A 26,267-nucleotide genomic window follows, 5' to 3' on the forward strand; every position below is an offset into this window, starting at 1 on the left:
GCGGAGAAAAAGTCTTTGAGCGAAGAAGAAGAAGAAGATGATGAAGAAAAGGAAGAGATCTGAGGTGATGGATTATCGGCATAATAAAATTTATTATCAGAATTAGCAGAAATAGCGGTAATGTGATTTTCCTTTTAACTGCTAATTTTTTTTTTAAAGATTTTTTTTTCCGCCCAGTTTTCATTTTCCAGCCAAAAACTGGTATATACCCCGGTACGACTGAAACGGCCCCAGTACGACCGAAACGGCCTCGGTACAACCGGTATATAAACCAGTACGAAACAGCTGCATTTCTGTACCGGTCTCAGCATCGAAAAGGTAAATACTGGCCGTACCGACCGGTACGGTACAGTATCAACTCCATTGCTTCATCAAGTGCCATTCAAATTTGGTTGTATCCTGATAAGCCATCCATGAATAATAATACTTCATGACCAATAATCGCATCAACCATAAGCTCTGTATTTGGAAGTGGGAGATCATCCTTTTGGCACGTTTTATTCAAGTCTTGAAAATCAACACAAACTCGAATTTGTCCATTCTTCTTTTTGACAAAGACAATGTTTGCAATCCACTTTGGGAATTGTACTTCCTAGATGAATCCTACCTGCTCGAGTTTGTTAACTTATGCCTCAATTTGTGGGAGGAGTTCCGGTCGAAAGCGTCGTTGGGCCTACTTGATTAGGCACGCTCCTTGCTTAATCGCTAATCAATGAACTGCAATTGTTGGGTCTAAACCCGACATTTCCTTATATGTCCAAGTGAAAACATATTTGTACTCCATTAAAAGCTCAAAGTATTTACTTTCTTCCTCCGATGTCAAAAAGTGAACTCATGTAGATTGGGCAATGTTCCTCATCAGTCCCGAAGTTTGATTCTTTGAGCTCATCTACAATCACTTGCCTCCTGTCTTCTATTGCCGAGGGGCTTCATTTGGTTCATCGTCTGATGCATTTGATTCGGAATCGGTTTCCACTGTCACGTGGCAAGAAGGAAGGACTAGTGTCTCATAATCCTCCTCCCCATTATCAACTTGCCTCTTGAGCTCTCGTGTGTGCACAATAGTCTGCCTCTTTACTTTAAGGGAGTTTCTTGTACTAATTTCTACAATCAACTCATGTGTCATGAGCGAAGGGATAAGGCTGTAGACTTCGGTGCCATTTCTCTTTTGTAGGCCGCTTCTCCCCTCCTTGGGCCGTGGGGTGTCCGTTGAGCTACTCGTAGACCCAAGCCTATCAAATGCTGACCTACGTGCATGTGAGGTTCCTTCCTTTCTAGGGAGAGATATGCTTAATCTATTAAATATTGACACTTAAGAACCAGATGTTCCTAGACGGTCAAATATAGAAGATCTTGACACAGGCTCCGGCTTCTCCTCCTTAACTTTGAAGGTGATGTGTTGTGATGTTGCTTTTTTTCCTTTCCTTTTGACCGAGATTCGAATTGGCTCTTATGAAGATACCCCTGCCCGATTCTAGGAATCTCAATCGCATAGCCTTGCTGCTTCAATTTGCTTTGGGTCGAGTTAAGCCTATGTGACTTCTTTTCCATGTAACATGCATAAAGTTGGCCCAATTGCAGAAGGTTTTGGAAATCATAGCCTGATTTTGCCAAAAGTTTTTATGCTTTAGGGTCGAAACCCTCTTTTGTTCTTTTGATTGGTAATGAATCTTCAACAAGGTTATGTGTGGCTCTAGTGAAACCTTTGAGTGGGGGTTTTGTTGACGCCATTTAGTCTAACCTTGGTAATGGCAAGGTGAAACCACTTTTAAGGATAGCGATATCTTCCTCTTGAATAGGCTTTTTGCATTTATCCTTAGTCTCCATCATCAACCCGAATGGGGATTGCTCTTCCTTTCGTTTAGTTGCGGGCACATATCGTAAGACCATGGGTGCCTCTTTCACCTCTTCACAAAACTTCTGTCTCACTTCAAAGTTAGGTTGGGGACCTTTCGTGAGGGGCTCACCTCTTTCCTTACGTTTTGCCTTCTTCTTTTCTGTAGACTATTCTTGTGGTACATCAAAAGTTGTGTTGCAATCCAAGTAAACTTGGTGTCTACAGAGTGAGATTCTACCGCTGTAAATGGTTGCAAATCTGCTGTCACCACTTTTATTTGCTTACCATCACAATACTTGAAGCATTGATGTAATGTAGAAGGTACAACACCATTCCTATGAATCTACGATTGTCCTAACACAAAGTTATAAGAAGTCTTTGAATTGATCACATGGAAGAGAGGTCTTGCTTTCAACTCATCAATAGTCACATCTAACTGAATCATGCAATTGCCTTTTGACCTTGGTTGAAGCCCTAGATGACAAGTCAACTTTTGGATAACTTTTCCACTAATATGCCTAGGCGTCTCATTGTTCCTTTAGGCATTATGCTGATGGCAAACTTGTCATCTATAAGGATGCGGCTTACTCTTTCCCCTCATGTGTAACCTGAGACAAAAAGTGGTCAATTGTGTTGTTTGGAGCCCAATAGGAGATACTCATTGGCGAACGTCATCTTGTCGCGACAATGAGCACATAAAGCAACCGCTTCTTCCAAGGCATGGGTTTCACTTCCCTCTTCCTTGGTTACTTTGGTTTCTTCAAGGTTCACTTTTTCCTCATTTTCAGTGAGGTCTTCTTGATCATCAGCATCATGGCAAGAGACCATGTAAGTAGTTGTCATTAGGCCCTCTGTAAGAAAGCCTTTAGGGAAAAACTCATGCAGCATGATCAACAGGAGGCCTTCCTTTTGTAATAACTCATTCGAATGAGCTCCCTTTCTTTGTTTCTTCAGTCCATTTGTTCCCTTCCCCTTGAGAGCAACTTTTGAATTGCTTGCTTGAAGTTCCCTTTTCTTGTAAGGAACATAGGGTTTTGGGTTACGCTGTTTTTGAAGTCTTTTGTAGGTCACCAAAGTCTAAACCTCTTCGTCGCCCACCAATTCGTCATCAGCTCTATCATTATTCGGAGGGCTGGAGCATGACATACGCATAGGCTCAAGTGTTCCAAATTGGATATGCTTGTAATAGCCCCTTGATGTTGATGGCAAGGTAGACCGCACTTCCGTTGGAGTTGGTGACTTCACAGAAATTGGGGATCCAACAGCGAACGTAGCATTATTTGCCTCAGCAATTTCATCTATGTCTAAAAGAATTTTACCCTCCTTTGCAAGCCTTAGGATAAGGTCCTTTAGGACAAAACATTTTTTCATGGGGCGACTTACAACTCGATGGTATACGTAATATTTTGGGTTGTTGGTACACCCTATTTTCCTCCGGATGCTTGCATTCTAGAAGCTTGATCACATTTTTCTCTAATAAGTCCTCGAGGATGCCTTGAACGTCGATGTTTGGAAATGGGTACGTCTTTTCTTCCATCTCCTTCAAAGTCAATTGACGCTTCTCTTGCTTTTGCATTAGACCGACCCTTTTCTCCATTTTCTTATTCTCTTTACTGTAGATCTTCATAGGCTCCATAGCAATGGCCATAGATTCCTTAACCATGGATTTGGAAGACTTATCCCCCCTCCTCATATATTTCTTCTCTTTACACTACTTGTCAATAGGTAAGCCCTTTTCTCCATGGCTAAACAGGCTAAGCTTCATGTCATGGGCTCAAGTAGCAATTTCTTTAAAGGTGTGAGGTATGATTCCTTGGAGGATGTAAAGCAACCCCCAGTGCATACCTTGGATGCACATCGCCACTCTTGAAGATTCTGAAAGGCAATCTTTGCAATCGAGGCTCAATGAGTGCCAACGATTGATGTAGTCTACCATTGGTTCATCTTTCCATTGCTTCGTGTTGGTTAATTCCAACATGCTTACTGAACGTTAGGTATTGTAGAAACGATTCTAGAATTCCCTTTCCATTTGCTCCCAACTATCAATGGACATGGGTTCAAGATCCATGTAACAATCAAAGGCATTTCCTCGAAGAGTAAGCATGAATTGCTTCATGAGCAAGTCCCCATCTGTACCGGTGTTATTGCAAGTCTAATGAAATGAGCAATAAGTTGCTTCGGATTTCCTTTCCCGTCGAATTGTTAAAAGTTAAGAGGTTAGTAACCCACAGGCACTTGTAAAATGTCAATCCTTTTGGTGTATGGTTTTGAATACATCAGAGAGTTTTGTGGTGCCCCACCATACTGAGCTCGAATAGTGTTCGTTATCATGTCCTGTAACTGCTGGACCGATAGAGATGAAATTGAGGTAGAGCTCCCTTATGGACCATGAGCCTTCTTTGGTTAAGATGTTCTTTGGATAAGATGTGTGAGCATCTTGGGATGTATGCTGATGCATGTGAGAATGGCCTTTGCTAGACTCCCCTCGATTCTGAACCTCAAGCTTATTCATAAGCGTGGCAATTTAAAGGTCCTTCTCCTCCTTGATCTTGGTAAGCTTAGCTATAGTATGTCTCATTTCAGCAATCTTTTCGTCAATGGTGGCAGTCTCTATCATCATGGCTGCCATAGCTATTGTACGAGAAGAATTCTCTGAAAAGATAGATGAATTGACTTCTTGGGGGGAGGGGGGGGATCCTTGGGAAGAACCTGACTGTGAAGCAGTACTCGACCCAGCATCTGATGCAGAATAGTGATATTCGCTCCCTATTGTTGAGTCCTCTAGAGTGAATGCTGAATCTCCCCTCTTAGAGGAAATGAAAGTCTTTGGGTAGGCTGGGGCACTTATGAGTTTGGTCACAGGAGCTTTTCCATTAACTTCTTGCGATGTGAGGAGCCTTATTGCCTTAACTTTGTTTTGAGTCATAGGACTTAAGGAAGTACTGCTGCTTGTTGACCCCTCAATGCTTTTGGTAGCATTCTTGGGAATCTAAGACTTCTTCGAGGCCATTGAACTTGATGGATTGAAGACTTGAAGATTTCTAGGGTGGAGAAAGAGATGAGAGGCAGAGTTGTCCCACCAGGCGTGCTAGAAATTTGCAATTTTCATAAAAAGAAGAATCACACGTTTATGAAATAGTGTAACAAATTATCAATTTGTATTGATTTGTATATATGTGAGTACAATCCTCTGTATGAATCTTTACAATGAAATACTACAATAAATTCCTCTGATTCGATCTCCAAGAAACTTTACGATCCGAAGGGGCTATGAAGGTTGATCTTGAATTGTGCTTTGATGTCTCCAAGTTGAATGAATATTTGAATGTGCTTGATTTGATATGAAGGCCGTCGGCTTAATCTCGAATTGGATTGAAGGAGAATTCCCACTTTGATTTGAAGAAGTAGGAATATGCCTTGATGAATAATGAAATTCTTATGAACTTAGAGATGACTCTCTATTTTGGCAGTGTGTCAGTAGGGTTTTCTCTCTAAGTGTCTGTGTCTTTTCTCATATGAGAAGCCTCTATTTATAGGCAACTCAATAGTCTTTAATTTGGAATTTTCTCTCAGCATTTATTAAGAGTTGAATTATGAATTTAATTTGGTATTTTATTTAATAAGAACTTTCCATATAGATCTTTTCTTCTGACGTTGCCATATGGCTTTCTTCATTTGATGTTGCCACGTGGCTTGATTTCATTCGTTGATCGTCCACGTCATCAATTAGAGATTAATTTGATCACAAATATTTTCCTCATGAACAATTGAACGGTTGTGAATACATCATAAAATTTTGATGTCTACACCATCATTTCTTCCTTCTTATTACTCTAAAAACAAAACAAAACAAAACAAAAAAAAAAGAACCTAACTGATCAACCAATTCAGAAAGCAAAATTTATGCTCCGTTTGTTTCGATGTAAAATATTTACAAAAGTAAAATATTTTACATGCAAAATATTTTACTGAAAATATTTTCATTTTACAATGTTTGGTTTGCATTCCTGAAAATACAAAAAAAAAAAATGTATGTTTTAGCAAAATGAAAAAAAATTTAAGAATCTCACAACCACCACCTAATCCGGCAAAAACTAACCCACCACCACTCCCCCAACCACCCAAACCACAATCATTTCTGCATAAACCCACCCACCACAACCCTAACACTCCATTGACAACTCAAATCCACAAATTGGAGAAGGAAAAAAAAGAGGCCAAAGTCGGCCAACCACCTACCATTACCCACAAACCTTGGCCCATAAACCATTCTAGCCACCCAAAAACTCAGCCATCACCGTGACCCATAAACCATCCTAGCTACCCACCGCAACTTAAAAACCCAGCCACCCATCCCAACCCATAAACTAGCCAAAAAGCCCAAATCAATAAACCCATAAAATGGTTTAAAAACCCATAATTGAGAACTAGTAGGTGAGTTGACAATAGTGGAGGTAGGGCTAGTGTGATGGAGGATAAATGAATCGATGGAGTCAGAGCCGATGTATGGGTTGGACTGAAAAAAGAATCTATGGATTTCAGTGGTCAAACCAAGAATCGGCGGGCCTCTGTGTGGAGTTGATGATGAGAGCCGTTGGAGATGAGTGGTGTCGCAAACCTGAGAGTGGTTTCGTGGCTCTGGTTTATGGTGGCAGAGTTGGAGTCGACGATGGCAGACGTGGAGCCAACGATAAGAGCCGTGGAAATGAGTGGCATCGCGAACCTAAGAGTGGTTTGGTGGCTTTGGTTTGTGGGAAGGGAGAACTTGAGAATGAGAAGGGAGAGAGTTGTGGGAAATAGCATGAGTGCCAAGGGAGAGAGAGCATGAGAAGGACTTTGGTTTGAGGGAGTGAAAGCATTGGGGTGAGAGCGAGAAAGCAAATGTAAAAATTGTTTTACCAAAATAAGTGTAAACTGTTTTACATAAATTTGCCTAGTTGATTTTGTTGACTAAAATATTTTACTACAAAACAATCATTATAAAAATGAGAAAATATTTTCCTAAAAATATTTTACATCAAAATAAATGGAGTGTTAGAAACAAAAATATCTAAATTTTGACTTAATGCAACGTACCAATAAAAATAATAATATATTGCATGGACATATGATGAGATGCATAAAACCCTGGATCTACATCATTAAATTCCTAGATCTGTCTATGATGAGATTTCAAAAGTCTAGATCTACATGACTAAATATAGGTGAACATGTAAATGTATAAACATATAATTGAACATATGGCAGCAGATCTGAAAATGTAAAAACTATATCATCATGTGAGATCCATAAATCCTAAATCTAAATGATGAGAGTACTACCTGCACTCAAAATATGAATTATCATTGGTTGATTACCATGAGGTGGATCTTGGCTATCTCTTCACTCCAACAATGTAGTTGATCATGGATTGGTTGAGATCTCAACCCATTACTAATTTTCTAGAAGGATGCAGTAGTGACCAATGGGTCTTCACTTACCTTTGAAGATGCTTGATGCAAGGGATGATGCTTATGAACTCTTGTTTTGTTTTGTTTTTTTTTGTTTTTTGAAAAGTGATGCTCATGAACTTGAGTGGTAGGTGCCTATGGTGTGTGCATAAAATGTGCCAAGAATTAAGAACTAGTATTATGCTTGTAGATACATGGTTTAATTAAGATTTGTATATAAATTAAATAAAACAATATTCTTTAATGAGCAAGACTAAGGTACAATACTTAGGTGTTATTTCTTAGATTCCCCTTTTAAAATTCTACCACATGGATTTTTTCTCATAGGATGGAAGTTTATTTTTTAGTAAAATAGTCACATGACTAAATTTTAAGAGAAGAACTTAAGGAACAGCACACAAGGTACTGTATCTAAATTTTGTCATTCTTTAATAACACTACATAAAACTAAAGGCAAATTGTGTACATTGAGTTAATGATTATTTGAGTTTCTCAAAAAAAAAAAAAAGTAATGATTATTTGAGAATAAGAATCAATATGTTAAAAAAAATTTCAACCTCACTCTTTTTATATTCCTCCATTTTCTAAAATTTTGTAATTTTAAGTGAGACTAATGGGGGCCTCACAAGGTGTTTGGCAATCTGTTGTACTGGGACAGGGCCTTTTGTATAACTGCACTTGACCAGTTAACTCTCTTGGGCCTTATTTGATAGACCTGCCTTCGTTTAAGTTTAACTCATCCGGCTAAAAAAAACAAGGAAAGGAAGAGATTTTTCTGATTTCTCTATAAAATCATTTGAATAAAATCAATAATAGTAAAAGTATCTAATACTAAAATATGCATATGACCTTATTCCTAATGAACTTCAACAAATATAGATAGTTGATAGTTCGAGTAGACAAAGCATTCTTTTTCTATACATTGAATTTTTAGCAAAGAGAATCCACTTTGGTGTCCCAAAAGTGAGCCAACAAGGCCTCATTTAAAAATAAAATAGATCGGCTCAAGCAATTAGTTTCTTAAACTGGGTTTGAAAATGGTTTTAACTTTTAAGCAATTATTTTTTCACTTAACCATGTAACTTTTTTATTTATTTTAGAGAAAGAACCATGTAACTAAGTATATAAGCAACTAATTTTTCTCAATATATATATATATATATAAGCAACTAATAAAGTCTATTTAAGGGCAAATCTTAATTTTTTATATACCATTCTTTTTTAATTGCAGGGGGGGCATGGCCCCCCTCTGCCCTACTATGGGTCCATCTCTGTGTGTGTGTGTGTGTGTGTATATATATATATATTATAGATTATGGATTACCCAAGGGCTCTGGAAAATCCAATTATTGAAAAAGTTTCAACCTATGGTATCTGCTCCTGACGATAGCTCTTTATCATTAGACTAAAACACCAATCAGTTTTTGGTGTAGGCGGGGATTGAACTCCAGATCTCTAATACAACCATCAGAGATTTTACCAGTTAAGCTAACTGGAATCCACTGGTAAACTCAATTATTAAATGTTAATATCATATTTCATAATCCTTTTAGATCATATAAGTTATGATTAGTATAACATTTTTTTTTTTTTTTGAGAAAGATAATATTATTTATTATTATTATTAATTCATAATCTAAATAATTTTTTATGTATACTATACTATTCACATAATCTCTCATATATATTATTTATTTGAGAAAAACATAATCCCATAATAATAATAACGTGGTTGAGCCATACAAGCATGTACAGGCAATTAAAAAAATGTTCGAGTTCCACCTACTAGTATTGTAGCAGTGGCCTCCTATTGCAGCAATACCATTGGCTAGATCAACAATCCAACGGCTCCAAATCGCTCAAACACGTCACCCATTTCCAAACCCCTACTCCCAAGTCTCCCAAATCTCCAACTCCAAAATACTCTATACTCCGGAGCTAAAGCTTAACGAAGCAGCCAGCCGTGCCCGTGACTTAAAAATCTCAGATCCTTTTCTTCAATCTCACACACAGAGTCTAGCTCTGATTCCGGCGAGCGAAAATGATGCCGCCGGAGCTCCAACCCCGCTCCTTCCGCCCTTACATCTCTTCCTCCATTAGCGCTCCTTCTTTCTCCTCCTCCTTCAACAAAAACAATGGCTCCACTTCTCCGTTCTCCTCTCCCGACTCTAACCCTAATCAAAGATTCCCCACCACCTCCTCTTCCAGATCGCTCAAAAACTCTCGATTCTCAGCAACATCCTTCGCCTACAACGCTCGAATCGCCATCGCCCTCATCCCCTGCGCCGCCTTCCTCCTCGACCTCGGCGGAACCGCCGTGCTCGCCACCCTAACCGTCGGCCTCATGGTCTCCTACATCCTCGATTCCCTCAACTTCAAACCCGCCGCCTTCTTCTCCGTCTGGCTCTCTCTCCTCTTCTCTCAATTCGCCTTCTTCTTCTCCGCCACCGCTTCTCTCCGCCAGTCCTTCAACTCTCTCCCTCTCACTCTCCTCTCCGCCTTCCTCTGCGCCCAGTCCAACTTCTTGATCGGAGTCTGGTCTTCTCTCCAATTCAAATGGATCCAAATCGAAAACCCTTCCATCGTTCTCGCCCTCGAACGCCTCTTATTCGCTTCCGTCCCCTTCGCCGCCGCCTCTCTCTTCACCTGGGCCACCGTCTCCGCCGTCGGCATGTCCAATGCCGCTTACTATCTCATGGCCTTCAACTGCATCTTCTATTGGCTCTACTCCATTCCTCGAATCTCATCCTTCGCCTCCAAGAACGACGCCAAATACCACGGTGGCGAGGTTCCCGACGACAACTTAATCCTCGGCCCCCTCGAAAGCTGCTTCCACACTCTAAATCTCCTCTTCTTTCCTCTCGTCTTCCACATTGCCTCTCACTACTCTGTCATTTTCTCCTCCGCCGCGGCCATCGCCGACTTATTTCTCCTCTTCTTTATCCCCTTCTTGTTCCAGCTCTATGCGTCCACCAGGGGCGCGCTCTGGTGGATCACCAAGAATCCTAACCAGCTGCATAGTATCCGTGTCGTCAATGGCGCCGTTGCTTTGGTTGTTGTGGTGATTTGTTTGGAGTTTAGGGTTGTTTTCCATTCGTTTGGGAGGTACATTCACGTGCCAGCCCCATTGAGTTACCTTCTTGTGACTGTTACCATGCTTGGAGGTGCTTCCGGAGCTGCTGCTTATGCTGTGGGAATGATTTCCGATGCTTTTAGCTCCGTCGCTTTCACCACATTGGCTGTGATAGTCAGTGCTGCCGGTGCAATTGTTATTGGATTTCCTATATTGGTATGCAATTCACTCTTAACATTGTTGTTTCAAGTTAAAAAATTAATAGAATTGCAATTTACTTATTAGAGATATCTTTAGCTGATTTGAAAGGTACATGAAAAGCTTATACAATACACTTCAAAATCAAAACTTGCCATTATTACGTGCTTTATCAGGATTAGGCTATTTTAAAGTTTTTGGTAGCATTATGATGTTTTATGTCTTGTAAGAAAAAAATAGGTGTGATGTTCACAATCTGCCCGGTGTGTCACTGATGCTAATTGTTAGTTAAATATTATTTGAATGCAGAGAATATTTGAAAACGTTTGATGCATCTAAAGTTATTGTTGGTTTTCAATCAGTTACATTCATCGTTGTAGACATAATGGATGCCCATCAATGAAGCATACCTAATTAGGTGCAATTAACTCTTTCCAGTTTTCTTTGAAAATCAAGGTGGCCCAGTGTTGGTTGTGTCTTGCTGATGGACCAATGCTGACACTATCAACTAAAATGTTTTGAGAAACATGGAAAGTCTGTTTTCTAAATAAATAACTGCCTATGTTGTATGTAATAAACATGTGGGTACAGAACTGATTGTGAGTCAGTGATTTTTAACTAGCTAAAACTCATCCTTTCGACTTTTAGCACCGTCAAGGCTTTAGTGTTAGCTGATAACCACTGGCCCACTAATACCCAACGACTTTTGCTACTTGGGGTGGGGTCAAAAAGATTTATTTCCTTTTTTTTTTTTTTTTTGGATCAGAAGTGTAAGTAATGCTGGAAGAAAATTCAATTTCAGATTATATATATTTTACTTCGTTCATGAGCATTAGAGCTGTTTGGGATCAAGCCCATGGTTGAGCACAGTCTACTGCTTGCTTATACTCCACTGAGTGAATATGGGACTTGAAGCATACATGGTTATATATTTCTTTCTTTAATTTTGCAGTTCCTCCCGCTGCCTTCTGTTGCTGGATTCTATTTGGCTCGATTTTTCACTAATAGGAGCCTGCCATCATATTTCGGCTTTGTTGTGCTTGGTAGCTTGATGGTTACATGGTTTGTGATGCATAATTTCTGGGACCTTAATATTTGGATGGCAGGCATGTCCCTGAAATCCTTCTGTAAATTCATAATTGCAAACGTTGTCCTGGCCATGGCTGTTCCTGGTCTGGCTATTCTACCCTCAAAATTTCATTTTTTGATTGAGGGTTCTTTAATCAGCCATGCAATGCTACTATGTTACATTGAGGATCGATTTTTCAATTACTCTAGCATTTACTATTATGGATTTGAGGATGACGTGATGTATCCAAGCTACATGGTTATTGTAACTACTTTTGTGGGTTTGGCTTTGGTGAGAAGACTATCTGGGGATCATCGAATTGGACCAAAGGCAGCTTGGATTTTGACTTGCCTCTATTCTTCGAAGCTGGCAATGCTGTTGATTACGTCAAAATCCGTAGTATGGATGGCAGCTGTTCTTTTATTGGCCATTTCTCCCCCGGTGCTTCTTTACAAGTATTTATTCTGTTGCAAACTTCAATGATTTCAATTTTTCTCAAAACCTCTTAGTCTTAGCAAATCAACCTTGTTAATTCTTTACTCTTTGGACTTTGTAGGGATAAATCAAGAACAGCCTCAAAGATGAAACCTTGGCAAGGTTATGTTCATGCTGCTGTGGTTGCTTTATCTGTATGGTTTTGCCGAGAAACAATTTTTGAAGCCCTCCAATGGTGGAACGGGAGATCTCCATCTGATGGTTTACTTCTTGGATTTTGTATTCTCTCTATGGGATTGGCTTGTATACCCATAGTAGCGCTCCACTTCTCTCATGTACAGGTAAGCATATTTTTTCTTTTGCAGTTGTGTGGTTTTTGTTTATTCTTATTCCATAAAATATTGTTTACAGCCAGAGTGGGGGAAAATATTAACAATCTGTTGCTGAAGCAAAATAATTTGTGCAGCTAAACATTTTCCACTTCCCATTCGGATTCGTAGTATTTATGTTATGATTCTTCAAATTCGTCTTGCATATTCTTTATTTTTGTTTTTGGATAAGGAATAAAAAATTTTAGCGAGGAAGACCACTTCATGCTCACAATGACGAACACAGAATGTCTTAAAAAATTACCAAAAAAAGAAAAAAAGAAAAAAGAAGAAGAAGAGAAAGTCTTGGAACTCTGCAAAAGAATTACAATGAGTAAAACCCCGCACTCTAGACCAATCAGACAAAGTACGTATTAGCACAGATTGCAGTTGCTCTTGAGAGCTCTCAAAATTCTCAAAACTATGTTTATTACCTTCCTTCCATATGATCCACATTAAACATGATAGAACAAGGTTCCAAATGTCTGATGAGTGTTCCCTAAACCAATTCCTCCAACCAAACAATAAAGCTATTACCGTCCAAGGCAAGACCCAATGAATCCCAATCATCTTAAAGATGACACTCCACATATTAAAAGCAATTTTGCAAAGTAGCAACAAATGGTCAACTGTTTCCACACTGCACTGACACATGCAACACCAGCTCTTGATGAGAATCTCACTAGGATCCTACCCCAAACTGCTGTCCCTATGAAGGACACTCACTTAGGTGCCTCAACACACCACACACTTATCCAAGGAATTGGATTGGTGCTACGGAATGCGTTGCAATAGGACCCAAAATCAAACTTCCCACTCCCCTTCAAACTCCATTATCGCACCCTTCCCTCTAGGCATTTGAGAGTAAATGTGGCCTATGAATGAATTCACCAACTCTAAGTCCCAATCATGAAAATCCCTATGAAATTGCACATGCCAATACATATAGTTCTTATAAAAAAATATTGCTATCTAAACAATCTGAGACTGAAGCATCTTTGTTGGATGAACAAGCATATAGGTCAGGGTATTTACATTGTGAGAGCCACTCCAATGATCATACCAAAACCTTAGACATGTATCCTCCCCAAACTCAAAGGATACATGCTGAGAGAAGTTATTCCAACCTGCTCTAATACGCCAAAGACTACATCCAGGGTCCCTCTACTTGATTTCGAGGTCTAGCCTCCCCCTTCCGCTCCAAATTTCAAAGCAAACGCTCAACGCCACAGATTGAGTATCTTCATGCCTAAAATGCAATTACCATTTCCCAAGTAAAGCTTGATTAAAGAGCCCTATCTGCTTGATTCCCAAACTTCCTAACTCAATAGGTGAACAAACCGTATCCCACCCCACCATAGAATATTTGAACTCCTCCACTGTGGCATCCCACAGAAAATTTCTCTAAAGTCTCTAACCTATTTTAGCCACAAACATGGGAATAGTGAAAAGAGAGAGGTAATAAGTTGGTAAGCTTGAAAGTCTTCCATATTACTGAGGGCATTTGATAAATTTCTATTGATAAGGTTTTAGAATTATGTGCAGATATCTGGAACATTAATTTGGACACAAGTATTACATGGAGTTTTTTTTTTTTTTTTTTTTTTTTTTTTTTTTTTTAAATTAGTAGTATTTTTATTGAAAAGACATGATGTATACACAAATGTTCTTAAAGAATTACAAAGAGAAAAAGGCAGGTTCTGAAAAAAAGAGAGCCTATAACACTTACAAATGATTGCTCATCACTAGTATCAGGAGTATGGGACCACTCAAACAAAACTCTCAAAAAAGAATATTTCAACACCATAACTGAAATCTTCACACCCCCATTTTTTTTTTTTTTTGATAAGTAATGGAAAATATGTATTAAAGAAGAACATAGCCCCGTACATAGGAAATGTACTAGACAGGCAAAAACATCAAGAAACCAAATTACAATGATCAAACAAAACAGGAAGAGAAAAAAAAGAAAAAAATGGTATAACTAAACACCATTCGAGAAGAGTAAAAAAGAAAAAAAACTTAAACTCAAGAATGGACCGTTTGTGACCCTCAAAGCTTCTGGCATTCCGTTCCTGTCAGAAGTTCAATTATTTCTCTCCCTCCATAGAGTCTACATTAGACAATGTAGCCAAGTGAATGATGCCATGATTACCAACACAACTCTTCCATCCAAAAAGTAACTCTCTCAGGCAGCACCTAGTGAACCCCAAACGTTGAAAATATGATAGACCACAATTCTTTGGTGACAACACAACTAATCAATAAGTGGTCCACTGTTTCACTGCAATTTGCACATACAACACCTATTTTCATAGTTATAGCTCTCCTCATAAGATTATCACATGTAAGGATTGTGCCCCCTGTCAGCTGTCTAGACAAGAAATGTCACCTTTTTAAGAGCCTTCACATGCAATATGCTCCTCCATTGGAAAGCCACACCATTGGAGCCTCTGAGAGCGCTTAATAGGAACAAACATTGAAGTTACCATTGCTCTTCACCCTCCAACTCATCTGTTTTGTGTCCTCACCTCTTAGGAATAGAAGATATCAAACATTACTTGGTAAAACAATATCCTCAATCTGTTTTATGAGATCGCTTAACCTGGTTTTTCAGAAAAATTCCTTAGGTTAGTTCTTTTTTTACCTTGTTATTTTCTTGTAGAGTGAAATTATTACCATTCAGAAACTAAATTAATAGTTATTCATCAAAAGAAACTAATTAATAGTTATTCGTCAAAAGAAACTAAATTAGTAGTTACTTTGGAAATCTTTGAAGGTTTGACATTGTGAGCAGAAAACAATCACGTGATGTTCATTTTATTTGAGTCTTAATGATGCAATGTTTTAAAAGAGAACTTACCACTCTTTCTCCTTCCCTGTGCAGTCTGCTAAGAGATGCCTAGTTTTGGTGGTGGCAACGGGTCTTCTGTTTATCCTAATGCAACCACCAATCCCATTGTCATTGACTTACCGGTCCGACCTTATCAAAGCTGCTCGCCAATCTGCTGATGACATCTCCATCTATGGATTCATGGCCACAAAGCCTACATGGCCATCTTGGCTGCTTATTTTGGCAATTCTGCTTACTCTAGCGGCTGTGACGTCCATCATCCCAATTAAGTACATGGTTGAGTTGAGAGTATTTTACTCCATAGCCATGGGGATTGCTCTGGGTGTCTTCATATCAGCTGAGTACTTTCTTCAGGCTTCTGTCCTGCATGCCCTCATTGTTGTAACTATGGTATGTGCTTCTGTGTTTGTGGTCTTCACTCATTTCCCATCTGCCTCAAGCACGAAGGTTCTACCATGGGTATTTGCTCTTCTTGTGGCTCTCTTTCCTGTGACATATCTTTTGGAGGGACAAGTGAGGATCAAAAACATCCTAGGAGATGGTGGATTTGGAGACATGGGAGAGGAAGAGAAGAAGCTCACAACTCTGCTGGCTGTTGAGGGGGCAAGGACATCTCTTCTTGGTCTATATGCAGCTATCTTTATGCTTATAGCTTTGGAGATAAAGTTCGAACTGGCCTCACTTATACGAGAAAAGGCTCTTGAAAGGGGTGGAATTAGACATAATCAATCTGGTCATAGCAGCTCCTCTACTTTTCCCCCAAGAATGAGATTCATGCAACAGCGTCGGTCTTCTACTGTAGCAACCTTCACAATCAAGAGGATGGCAGCTGAGGGAGCCTGGATGCCGGCTGTTGGTAATGTAGCTACTGTGATGTGCTTTGCCATATGCCTTATCTTGAATGTCAACCTCACAGGTGGATCCAATCGTGCAATATTCTTTCTGGCACCTATTTTGCTTCTTCTCAACCAGGACTCCGATTTTGTTGCTGGATTTGGGGACAAGCAAAGGTATTTCCCTGTTACAGTAGTCATATCAGCTTACCTGGTTGTGACAGCTCTGTACAGCATATGGGAAGATGTCTGGCATGGGAATGCAGGGTGGGGCCTCCAAATTGGTGGGCCAGATTGGTTGTTTGCGGTAAAGAATTTGGCCCTCCTTGTTCTTACATTCCCCAGCCATATCCTTTTCAACAGATTTGTGTGGAGTTATAAGAAGCAGTCAGATTGGATGGCATTGATCACGTTGCCCCTTAATCTGCCATCTGTTATAATTACAGATGTGCTTAAGATTAGGATTTTGGGACTTTTAGGAATTATTTATTCCCTGGCCCAGACTCTAATCTCTAGACAACAATTTATCTCTGGATTGAAGTATATTTAAACTAATACAAACTCTGTACAATATGTTTTGGCAATTTTCAAGTGAGGAATTACAGTTCAGGTTTGTCTTGCACTTCTTTTACTGGTCCTTTTATTAATTGGGCTTTTGTCTTCCCAATATTCCTGAACTATGCACTTTCATTTGAGTTATCTTAGTTTATCCCTTATACAGACTGCTGAAGATATAAGCTAACCTTCCAAACAAATAAATGGTGTTGGTTTCTTGTTGTTTGGCCTTTTAGTGTGTACCATTTTTATCGAGCATAGCGGGTTGTACATTGTACATTGAATTCCTTGCTTCTGGCATGACCGAGTCAGAACCAATTACTAGTGTGAAACCAGTCAAATCACTCACCTGCTTTGTTGTGACCTATGAGTGAATTGACTGGTTAATTATGAGCGATATGACTGGCTAGGTTGTGCATTGCTGATTTTTGTTATTTTTAGTTTTAGATTTTGCGAATCTGAAATTATGATTTTGCTGCTGTTTTTGTTACTCAAAAATGTTACACAGTTTTGACTTGATTTTAGTTCTTTCTAAAGGCACATGAAAGTCTTTGTTTGTCTTTGAAATTTAAATTTTTATGGTATAATGTGGATAATAACATTTACTGAATATTTGATACAAACGTATAAAAAAAATACAGCAAATTTATGTCCTATTTGAGCGCAATGATGCCAGGAAAGCGATAAAAGGAGACACTGCAATTTTATTTGGCGAATTTCATTCTAGAAATCCTGTGGACTAAGTCATTAAGATAATTAATGACCTATCATTCTTACCATGCTTACCAAATATTTAGATGACCTATCATTCCTGCTGAGTATTAACCAAATATTTAGATGAGCTATAATTCTTGCTGGATATCGATTGTGTTTGTCCTTTTGTTTTTTTGGTATTCTAGAATATACTTAATGAATAACTTATAGATTTAACAATAAATAGCAATCAATTGTTATGAAATTTTTTGCGTGATTAGCCCATAATAGTTTTGATACAAAACGTTTTTGATCAGTATGAAAATATAACACTTGTGAACTATGTTTTTTTTTTTTTTTTTTTAAAGAAACTATCTCATTATTGATATGGGACAAAACGAATATTTGATAGGGATTAGACGTTGTATTGCTCAATACCTACTTTTTTTTATGGTGAGGGGAGGGGCATGATGATCATGGTTTGCAAAATCCACTTTTGGAAGAAATAAATTTCTTTCCAACAAGTATCATTAAGTATTAAGGTGATCTCTTAGTCTTTTTAAATATCAAGATGATTAGGCATTAAAAACTCACTAATCTTTTTGAATATCAAGGTAATTAAGGAATTTAATGTATCGCATCTAAGGTATTATATTCAAGTTCACCTTTAATAGTAAATAAAATTAATTGTTTTGAAATTTTGTATGTGTCAGTATTGGCTTCAAAACACGCCTAGAGAAGCTTCCAATGAAGGCTCAATTTCAATTTTGTTAAAGCTAAATTCATATAGAACTCATCTATAACTTCTACTATATATAAGATTATTATCCATCGTATCAAGAAAGAAATACATTCTCTATCTCAAAAGAAAACGAAATAACATAAGAATAAAAAAAGTGACTAAGCAAAACATTTATTCTTACTTACCAACTTAGATTTATCTGCTTCTCTTTTTCTTTTATCTAATCTTTTGTTTTTTTAATCTTATATATCCATGTCTTGACTTCATACTAATATTTCCTTTTTCCATTTTTATTTTTTCTAAATTGTCCATACTAAAATGTTGTTTTCTCATTCATTTGAGATTTTGTTATGTATCTCTAACTAGATTGCACACATGAAATTCTATTCATCTCGTGTATGATGAATTTTAAGGTGAGATTTTCTCCAAAATTGTACTTTGGAAATTTCTAATATATGTTAACAAGAAAGGTGATTTAAAAATTTTATAGAATTAAGACTTTAGCTTTTGAAACATCCAAATTTGAAGTTCAATAGTATTTTTAAGGAATGCATCATTTATAAATTCTACCCACGTTACTTTTGTCATACCACCAGCCGAAGGGCATTTCAAGTTTTAACTTTTTAAAATGTCAAACTTATATTCCTTTTATTTTCATGGATGGATAAAATTTGGTTTTTGTATCATCTCGTATTTATATTTACAATGGATGAGAACTTTTATTTCTTTCATTTTCAAGTTTTGATCGCAATTGTGGATGGAGGATTTGGTTCAGTGGTTAAATTTGAGTGCAGATAGCCCACGTGTTCAACATGATATAGCCTATAAGACGGGTTCTACATTATTTAGTCGAAGACTCATTTTGCTTATTTCATTGTGCTTGAAATTTTGAAGTCAAAATCTTGTCATGTGGGAAGGTGAGTAATGTGGAAACTGGAAACCACCAGTTTAGACTAACATTTTCTTATATTCATGACACTTTCTCTCAAATTATTGGATCAAGTGTTAATTCATAATTGTTAGTTAAATATCAATTGTAGTAGCAATTATCAATACTTACATAAAGAAGAATCAAATTTTGGTTTCAAAACAAATTTAGGGAAGCTTCTAAGTTAGCCTTAGTTTCAGTTTTGTTAAAACTAAATTCATGTGGAACTCATCTATAACTTCTACTATATATAAGGTTATTATCTATCAAACCAAAGAAGATATACCTTTTTTATCTCAAAAGAAAGTGAAACAAAGAAAAAAGAATAGAAGCAAGTAGGCAAGACATTTATGTTTGCTTGCCAATTTAGATTTATTCGCTTTTCTGTCTCTTTTATTTAATCTTATTTATCCATGTCTTCTAACTTCATACTACCATTTTCTTTTCCTATTTTTCTTCTAAATTGTCCATACTAAATTGTTGTTTTCTCAATGTTAACAAGAAAGGAATTTTAAAAATTCTATAGAATTTAGACTTTAGCTTTGAAACATCCAAATTTGAAGTTCATTTTTATTTTTCAAAGGAATGCATCATTAATAAATTCTACCCACGTTGCTTTTGTCATACCACCAACCAATTCACCACTATGCTTAGGACATTTTAACTTTCTAAAATGTAAAACTTCAGCCAATGTGTTCAACGTTATAGCTCTCAAGAGGGGTTCAAAATTATTTGGCCGAAGACTGATTATGCTGATTTCATTGTGGCGTCGATGACATGATTGTGGGCCAGTATCGCACTAAGTTTAGTGGCTCATTTTTACTGGTTTTCCTTTTCGGGCTGGATTTATTCATATTAACACAAATCCCAAGCCCAAATGCACCCAAACGTTAAACTTTTTGGGGTTGGTGGTGGGGTTTTCTGTTGGTTGACTTTTCTGCTGAGCATCAGAATATGTACAAAATGAGCCCTTTTGTGTTGAGCATTAGAAAATGTACAAAGTGGGCTGCTGAGAAATCTTAAGCTAACACCAGATTTATCGGAGGTTGCCATTTCCTTAAGAGCAGCAATAGAGGTACTACAGATTTAATCATATTACAATCTACCGTGTTACTAATCATAATTAAATAATTTAAATATTCATTTATAAAGTGGTTAAAACTACTTATCCAAATAAATAAGTAGTTGAAACACTTGAAACTTTTTAATCAAATTCTCATTGCCATATTAATTTGTAATTTTTATGTGATAAAACCTGTATTACTTTTTAGCCTTCTCTTCCCTCAATGGCTTTAGTGATTAGTTGACAGATCATGTAAATTCTCCTTATTAAAATAAAATATAAGGAATTATATAATCTGACTTGACTTGTAACAAACACAATATATGCTAGATACTTTCTAGTTTCTAAGACAACTTATAAAGTTGCTTGAGAAATTACCCAGCAAGTTTCAAAGTCAAATACTCGCATACTCCACACCTTACTAGATAGCTAAATACAAATTAAAAAAATTAAAAAAATAAATAAAAAATTAAAAAAAAACTTAAAATCAAATTAATACCACAAAGAACGAAAGACGTCAATATATTCAAAGAACTTAGTTGCTATTTTCACCTTATATGCTCTGCATCACGATATTTTTATGGTTATTTACGAATGTGTGCATTTAATTAGAGAAATTGCATTATATGATCTATAACTGTACTGAGTAAATGTATAATCATTCTTACTTTATCACCAAAAAAAAAAAAAAATGTAAAATCATTCTCTGACAGACATTGGTAATGGAGGATTGAACCGTATAATGAATAAGAAATTTTCGCATCCAACCAAAATCTTGTCACATTGGGAGGTAAAGTAATTTGGAAACCACCAGTTGGACTGACATTTCATATGTTCAAGACACTTCTCAAATTATTAGATCAGGTGCTAATTGTTAGTTAAATATTTATAACAATAAGAATCTAATTTTAGCTTCAAAACATACCTAATAAGGAAACTTTCAAGTTAGTCCCAGTTTCAATTTTGTTAAAGTTTTTTTTTTTTTTTTTTTTTTGAGAAACCTTCCCATAAAGAGAAGGGGATTACGTGGAATTGATAATTTCAGCAGAGTAATCTGCAAAAAAACATATAGGAACCTCCTCTATCCAAGTACAAAAAGAAGAAGAAAAATTACAAGCTGACCAAGCAAGTCTGTGAGCAACTTTGTTTCCCATTCGACGAGTATGGTTGAAAACCACAGCCCGGAAATGGGAGGAGAGAGTCTTTACATCAGAAATTATATGCCCAAATGCTGCGGCCGAGAAGGCCTCAGAGTTCAAAGCCCGAATAGCAGTTTCAGAGTCGCCCTCAAGGATGACCTGATCAAACCCGAGATCAAAAGCAAAGAAAAGAGCCCTTCTTGCTGCCAACACTTCCACTATCTCCACAGAGGTGGGTAGGGGAATAACCTGTGTAAGCGCAACCATAACAAGACCACAGTCATTGCGAATGATGGAACCAAGCCCCGCTGCTTCACGGTCCTGGAAAATAGCCCCATCGAAATTGATCTTAACCTAACCCGAAGGGGGAGGTAACCATCTGACATTGATACAGGCAGGGAGAGACTTTTGCGGAGCTGTGTTGGCGTGATGAAATTCAAGCAGAGCATCCCTCGCCAAGGAGTTAATCAGCTTCAGATCAACCACATCCTCGCCTAGTCTAAGTTTATTTCGTCTAAACCAGATTTGATAGGCAATCATTGCAAATAATTCACACTGGTGAGACCCATCCAAGCACAGCCCAAACACATCACTAAAGGAGGAAACATCTCTGGCCTCTCTTCTCAGCAAGTTAAATTGAACAGACCAGACCTCCAGCAGCTTTGGACATGACCAGAGGGCATGCAATGAAGATTCCTGAGCAACACCGCAAGCCAAGCAAGAGGGGTCAGAGAGGACTTTTCTTCTAACCAAATTAACCCGGGTTGGAAGGGCATCTGATATGGCTCTCCACAGCAAGGTTTTTATTCTGTTAGGAACTTTTAAATTCCAAAGAACCCTCCACGCGGACTTGGGCAAGAGCCCAGGAGAAACGGCAGCACTAGAGTTCAGCTCTTCACTCATCAAGAGCTTATACCCAGATTTCACTGAATACAATCCATCCAAATTGCCACACCAGCAAAGCCTATCATCAACGCCAGAGATACTCAAGGGAATAGCTTTAATTAACTTGGCTTCATGCTCAGAGAAATTGTTAACAATTGCATCCTCAATCCAGCTGCTGTTGTCCTTGTCTATCAAGACTGAAACTTGAGCATCAGAGCCGAAGAAAGAAGGAGGAGATTGAATTTTCTGGTACTGCGGATCAGGAAGCCACTTGTCACTATAGATAAGGATATTTTCTCCATTTCCCACACGCCATTGGGATCCTTTTTTTATCAGCTCTCTGCTTTTAAGAATGCTCTTCCAAGCAAAGGAGCCTTTATCCTCCTTTGCGTCAAAGATAGTACCATCAGGGAAGAATTTCGCTTTGAAGAATCTATGGAAGAGAGAGGACTTGTTCTCAAGAAGCCGCCACACTTGCTTTGCCAACATTGAATTGTTAAATTTCTGGAGATCCTTAAAACCCATGCCACCCATGTCTTTTGGAAGACAAAGAGTGCTCCATTTTGACCAATGAATCTTCCTTTGGCTTCCACGGTGTCCCTACCATAATTTACGGACTAATTGCTCAATGTCATTGCAAAGAGTGATGGGGAGTTTGAAGCAACTCATGGCGAAGGTTGGTATTGCCTGCACCACCGCTTTTAGCAACACCTCTCGACCCGCTTGGGAGAGGAGCTGCTCTTTCCAACCACAAAGCTTGGCCCAAACACGCTCCTTGATAAATCGAAGGCTAGCCATCTTATTTCTACCCACTAGAGTAGAGAGACCGAGGTATTTTTCGTACTGCTTGATCTCTTGGACTCCGAGTAAACTAGTAATCTGCTCTATAGACTGTATTGGAGTAGACTTGCTAAAAAAGAGAGATGTTTTAGACAAATTTAGTTGTTGACCAGAGGCTCTTTCGTAGCTGCCTAAAATATCTTGAATCTTGCGGCATTCAGCAGTTGAGGATCTACAGAACAGCAGGCTGTCATCGACAAAAAAGAGGCGAGTAAGCCACGGACCCCTTTTGCAAATGGACACCCCACGAATTTGGCCAGCTTCCGCAGCATGGTGTAGGAGGCAATGGAGGCCCTCAGTGCAAAAAAGGAAGAGGTAAGGGGAGAGTGGGTCTCCCTGACAGATGCCCCTAGTGGGATGGACAATAGGCGAGGGCTCGCCGTTAATAAGGATCGAATAACTGACTGTAGAAATGCACTCCATCATTAAGGCCACCCATCGATCAGCAAAACCCATGCCCTTCATAATTAGCTCCAAAAACTTCCATTCAACACAGTCGTAGGCCTTGCTCATATCTAACTTCAAGGACATGAAACCAGATTTACCTGACTGATGATGCTTCATGAAATGCAGAGTTTCAAAGGCCATCAATATGTTATCTGTGATTACTCGACTCGCCTGAAAGGCACTTTGGTTTTCTGAAATAATTGATGGCAGCAGACCCTTAAGTCTATTAGCAAGAACCTTCGACACCAATTTAAAAATCACACTGCACAAGCTAATAGGACGGAATTCCGAAATTCTTTCTGGGGATTTAATTTTTGGGATTAAAGCAATATGCGTAAGGTTTATTTCTTTCGGAATCCTACAGTTACGTAAACAATCCAAAACGGCAGAGCAGACATGATCCCCCACAGTATTCCAAAAAGATTGATAAAAGATCGGGGGCATACCGTCGGGGCCTGGGGCAGTAATGGCTTTCATCTGATTTATGGCTACCTCCACTTCTTCCCGGTTGAACTCTCTGAGGAGCATCGCATTCATTGAGTCAGTTACTGAAGGCTGAATCTTTTCTAGGATGTCAGAGAAATTCGATGGAGAGGAGGTGGAGAATAGGGACTGGAAGTACCCAACCGCAATGTCTTTAATTTGAGATTCTTCAGTACACCAAACATTATGGGAATCCAATAGACCTGAGAGCCTCTTCCTCCGATATTGTTGAGAAGCCTTATTGTGGAAATTAGAAGTATTTTTGTCACCACATTTTAAAAAGAGAGCGCGCGACCTCTGCTACCACATTAAGTTTTCTTTATCAAGAATGCCATTTACTTCCAATTGAAGAGATTTAACCAATAATATATCCCCTCCCCTAGCAGCAGCCATTTCAGCTTTTGCCAAAAGTTTTTTCTTCTCTTCTAGTAATTTTCTAATACTGCCAAAAGAATTCTTGCTCCACTCAGTGAGCTTTACACCACAGGATTTGACTTTCCCAGCCACCTCAGGCATAGTAGCCCCAACAATTGGGGGACCCCAAGCACTGATTACAGTGTCACTACATCCCCTATCCCGCAGCCACATTTGTTCAAATTTAAATGTACGTTTTGGGTTAGGAGTAATACCTTCAGGCTTAACGAGAATGGCTTGGTGGTCCGACGAGTTGCCTTGAAGGTGTTGTACTTTGGAGCCCGGATTTTTGGAGAGCCAAAGGTTGTTTGCTACTGCTCTGCCAAGGCGCTCAAGCACATAACCACCATGTCAGCGGCCTTTCCAGGTGAACTTCTTCCCCACGAAACCCAAATCCTTTAAACCGAGCTCATCCAAGACATCTCGAAAATCTTTCATTTGAGATTCCCTTCTAGGACCCATACCACACTTCTCATGGGACCACATTATTTCGTTGAAATCCCCAGTGCACATCCAAGGCAAAGAGGGACATGCACGAAGATGACGAAGGAGAGCCCAAGTGTCACCTTTTTTTGCGGAGTCAGCAAACCCATAGATGCAAGTAAGATGCCACATACTATCCTGAGAACCTCCAACCAACGCATCGATGTGGTTTGGCGATGAGGAGGAAACTGATATCTTCACCGAATTCTTCCAAAACAGAGCCAAGCAACCCAGTCTATTGGCTTGCGGAGTGACCCAATGATGATCAAAACCCAATTCTGAGCATAAACTTATCAGCCTAGCTTCACCCGCCCATGACTTGGCTAGGAAAAGGGCGGCGGGATCTTGTGCCCGAATAAAGCCTTCGAGCTCGTGAACAGTGCGTCGGTTCCCAAGCCCACGCACATTCCAAAATAAGAGACTCATCTTGCTCGGTGGGGCTGCCGACCAGCCGCCGCCGTTTGGGAAGAAGATGAGAGGGAGTCATCATCTGAGGTTGCTCTGTGTTTCAGAGGGTTTGAGTCTACTAAATTTGGTAAAGGGCCTCTTTTGCCTAAGGAGGTCTCAAGGGGCTCATCAGTAGACAAGAAGTTGGGCCGTTGAATCCGGGCCCATTTTCTTGCATTATCCGATTCTGAAGAGACATGGGCTAGGGAGATATTGGTTATATCATTGAGTGGGCCTGCTTTCGTGGACTCTGTGGGAATTGGTGGAGGGGGAAATTCTGTGGGAATTAAGTCAATGTTTGGCCCATTCGGGTGGGATGAGGTTTGAACCTGGTGGGAAATCTTCGAGCTCAGTTGCGCGGGATCCACTCTGTCAAAGCATTGAATATCCCTGTCAATCTCTGCAATTATTTGATCAAATAGAATGAGTTGCTTAGACTTCATCGGGGGCACCAAAAGGAAAGGCTCCAAAGAGACTGTAGTGTGGTCTGTCACATCCGCAGAGTTGTCAAGAGCTTGGTTCCCAAATTAAGTTTTATTTTTTGGCGGTAGATTTTGGGTAGGTTCACCCATCATCTTCGGTTGAGACTTCTGGGGTTGGTGTTGAGCTTCTAGTTGGTTGTGACCGTGTTTACCGGCTTTTTTATGGGCATAAAAGCCAGGGACAGAGAGGAAGCCCTTCTTAGAGACCATAAAGGGGGCTGCTCTTAACCAGGGGCCAAAGTGTTGGTCTTCTTTGCTTAATGACCCTTCGCTCTCTATCCATTTTTCGCAGTCCTTATCAGAGTGAGTGAGGCATCCGCACCAATAACAAACATTTGGGAGGCGTTTATATTTAAACGAGACCCAATGGACCTCGTCGTTGTCTAGAGTGATAAGACGACCGCGACACAGGGGAAGGGAGATGTTAAGGGCTACTCTTACCCGGATGAAGCTGCCTCCATCACGCTCATTTGGGGTTTCAGTTTGGATAACATCTCCCATTACTTCGCAGATCTGCTTAGCCACACCTCTGTTCCTGAAGTGTAAAGG

General features: G+C 39.0%; 1 protein-coding gene across 1 annotated transcript; it reads left to right on the plus strand.

The window, feature by feature from the left end:
* Positions 1-9,094: 9,094 nt before the first annotated feature.
* On the plus strand, positions 9,095-16,726 carry LOC111985031 (uncharacterized). Its single transcript, XM_024016647.2, has 4 exons — positions 9,095-10,576; positions 11,511-12,082; positions 12,184-12,403; positions 15,318-16,726. Exons 1-4 carry the CDS (start codon positions 9,329-9,331, stop codon positions 16,665-16,667), a joined length of 3,390 nt encoding a protein of 1,129 aa, XP_023872415.1. The 5' UTR covers positions 9,095-9,328; the 3' UTR covers positions 16,668-16,726.
* Positions 16,727-26,267: the final 9,541 nt, after the last annotated feature.

This window comes from Quercus suber, unplaced genomic scaffold (assembly GCF_002906115.3).
Source record: "Quercus suber isolate HL8 unplaced genomic scaffold, Cork oak 2.0 scaffold_158, whole genome shotgun sequence".
Lineage (NCBI taxonomy): Eukaryota > Viridiplantae > Streptophyta > Magnoliopsida > Fagales > Fagaceae > Quercus > Quercus suber.

Excerpts from the sequence above, each read along its gene's own strand:
- LOC111985031 (XM_024016647.2), top strand. The coding sequence starts at position 9,329 with ATGATGCCGCCGGAGCTCCAACCCCGCTCCTTCCGCCCTTACATCTCT. Across the intron at positions 12,083-12,183 it reads CCCCCGGTGCTTCTTTACAA|GGATAAATCAAGAACAGCCT; the intron begins GTATTTATTCTG and ends TGGACTTTGTAG. Across the intron at positions 12,404-15,317 it reads TCCACTTCTCTCATGTACAG|TCTGCTAAGAGATGCCTAGT; the intron begins GTAAGCATATTT and ends TTCCCTGTGCAG.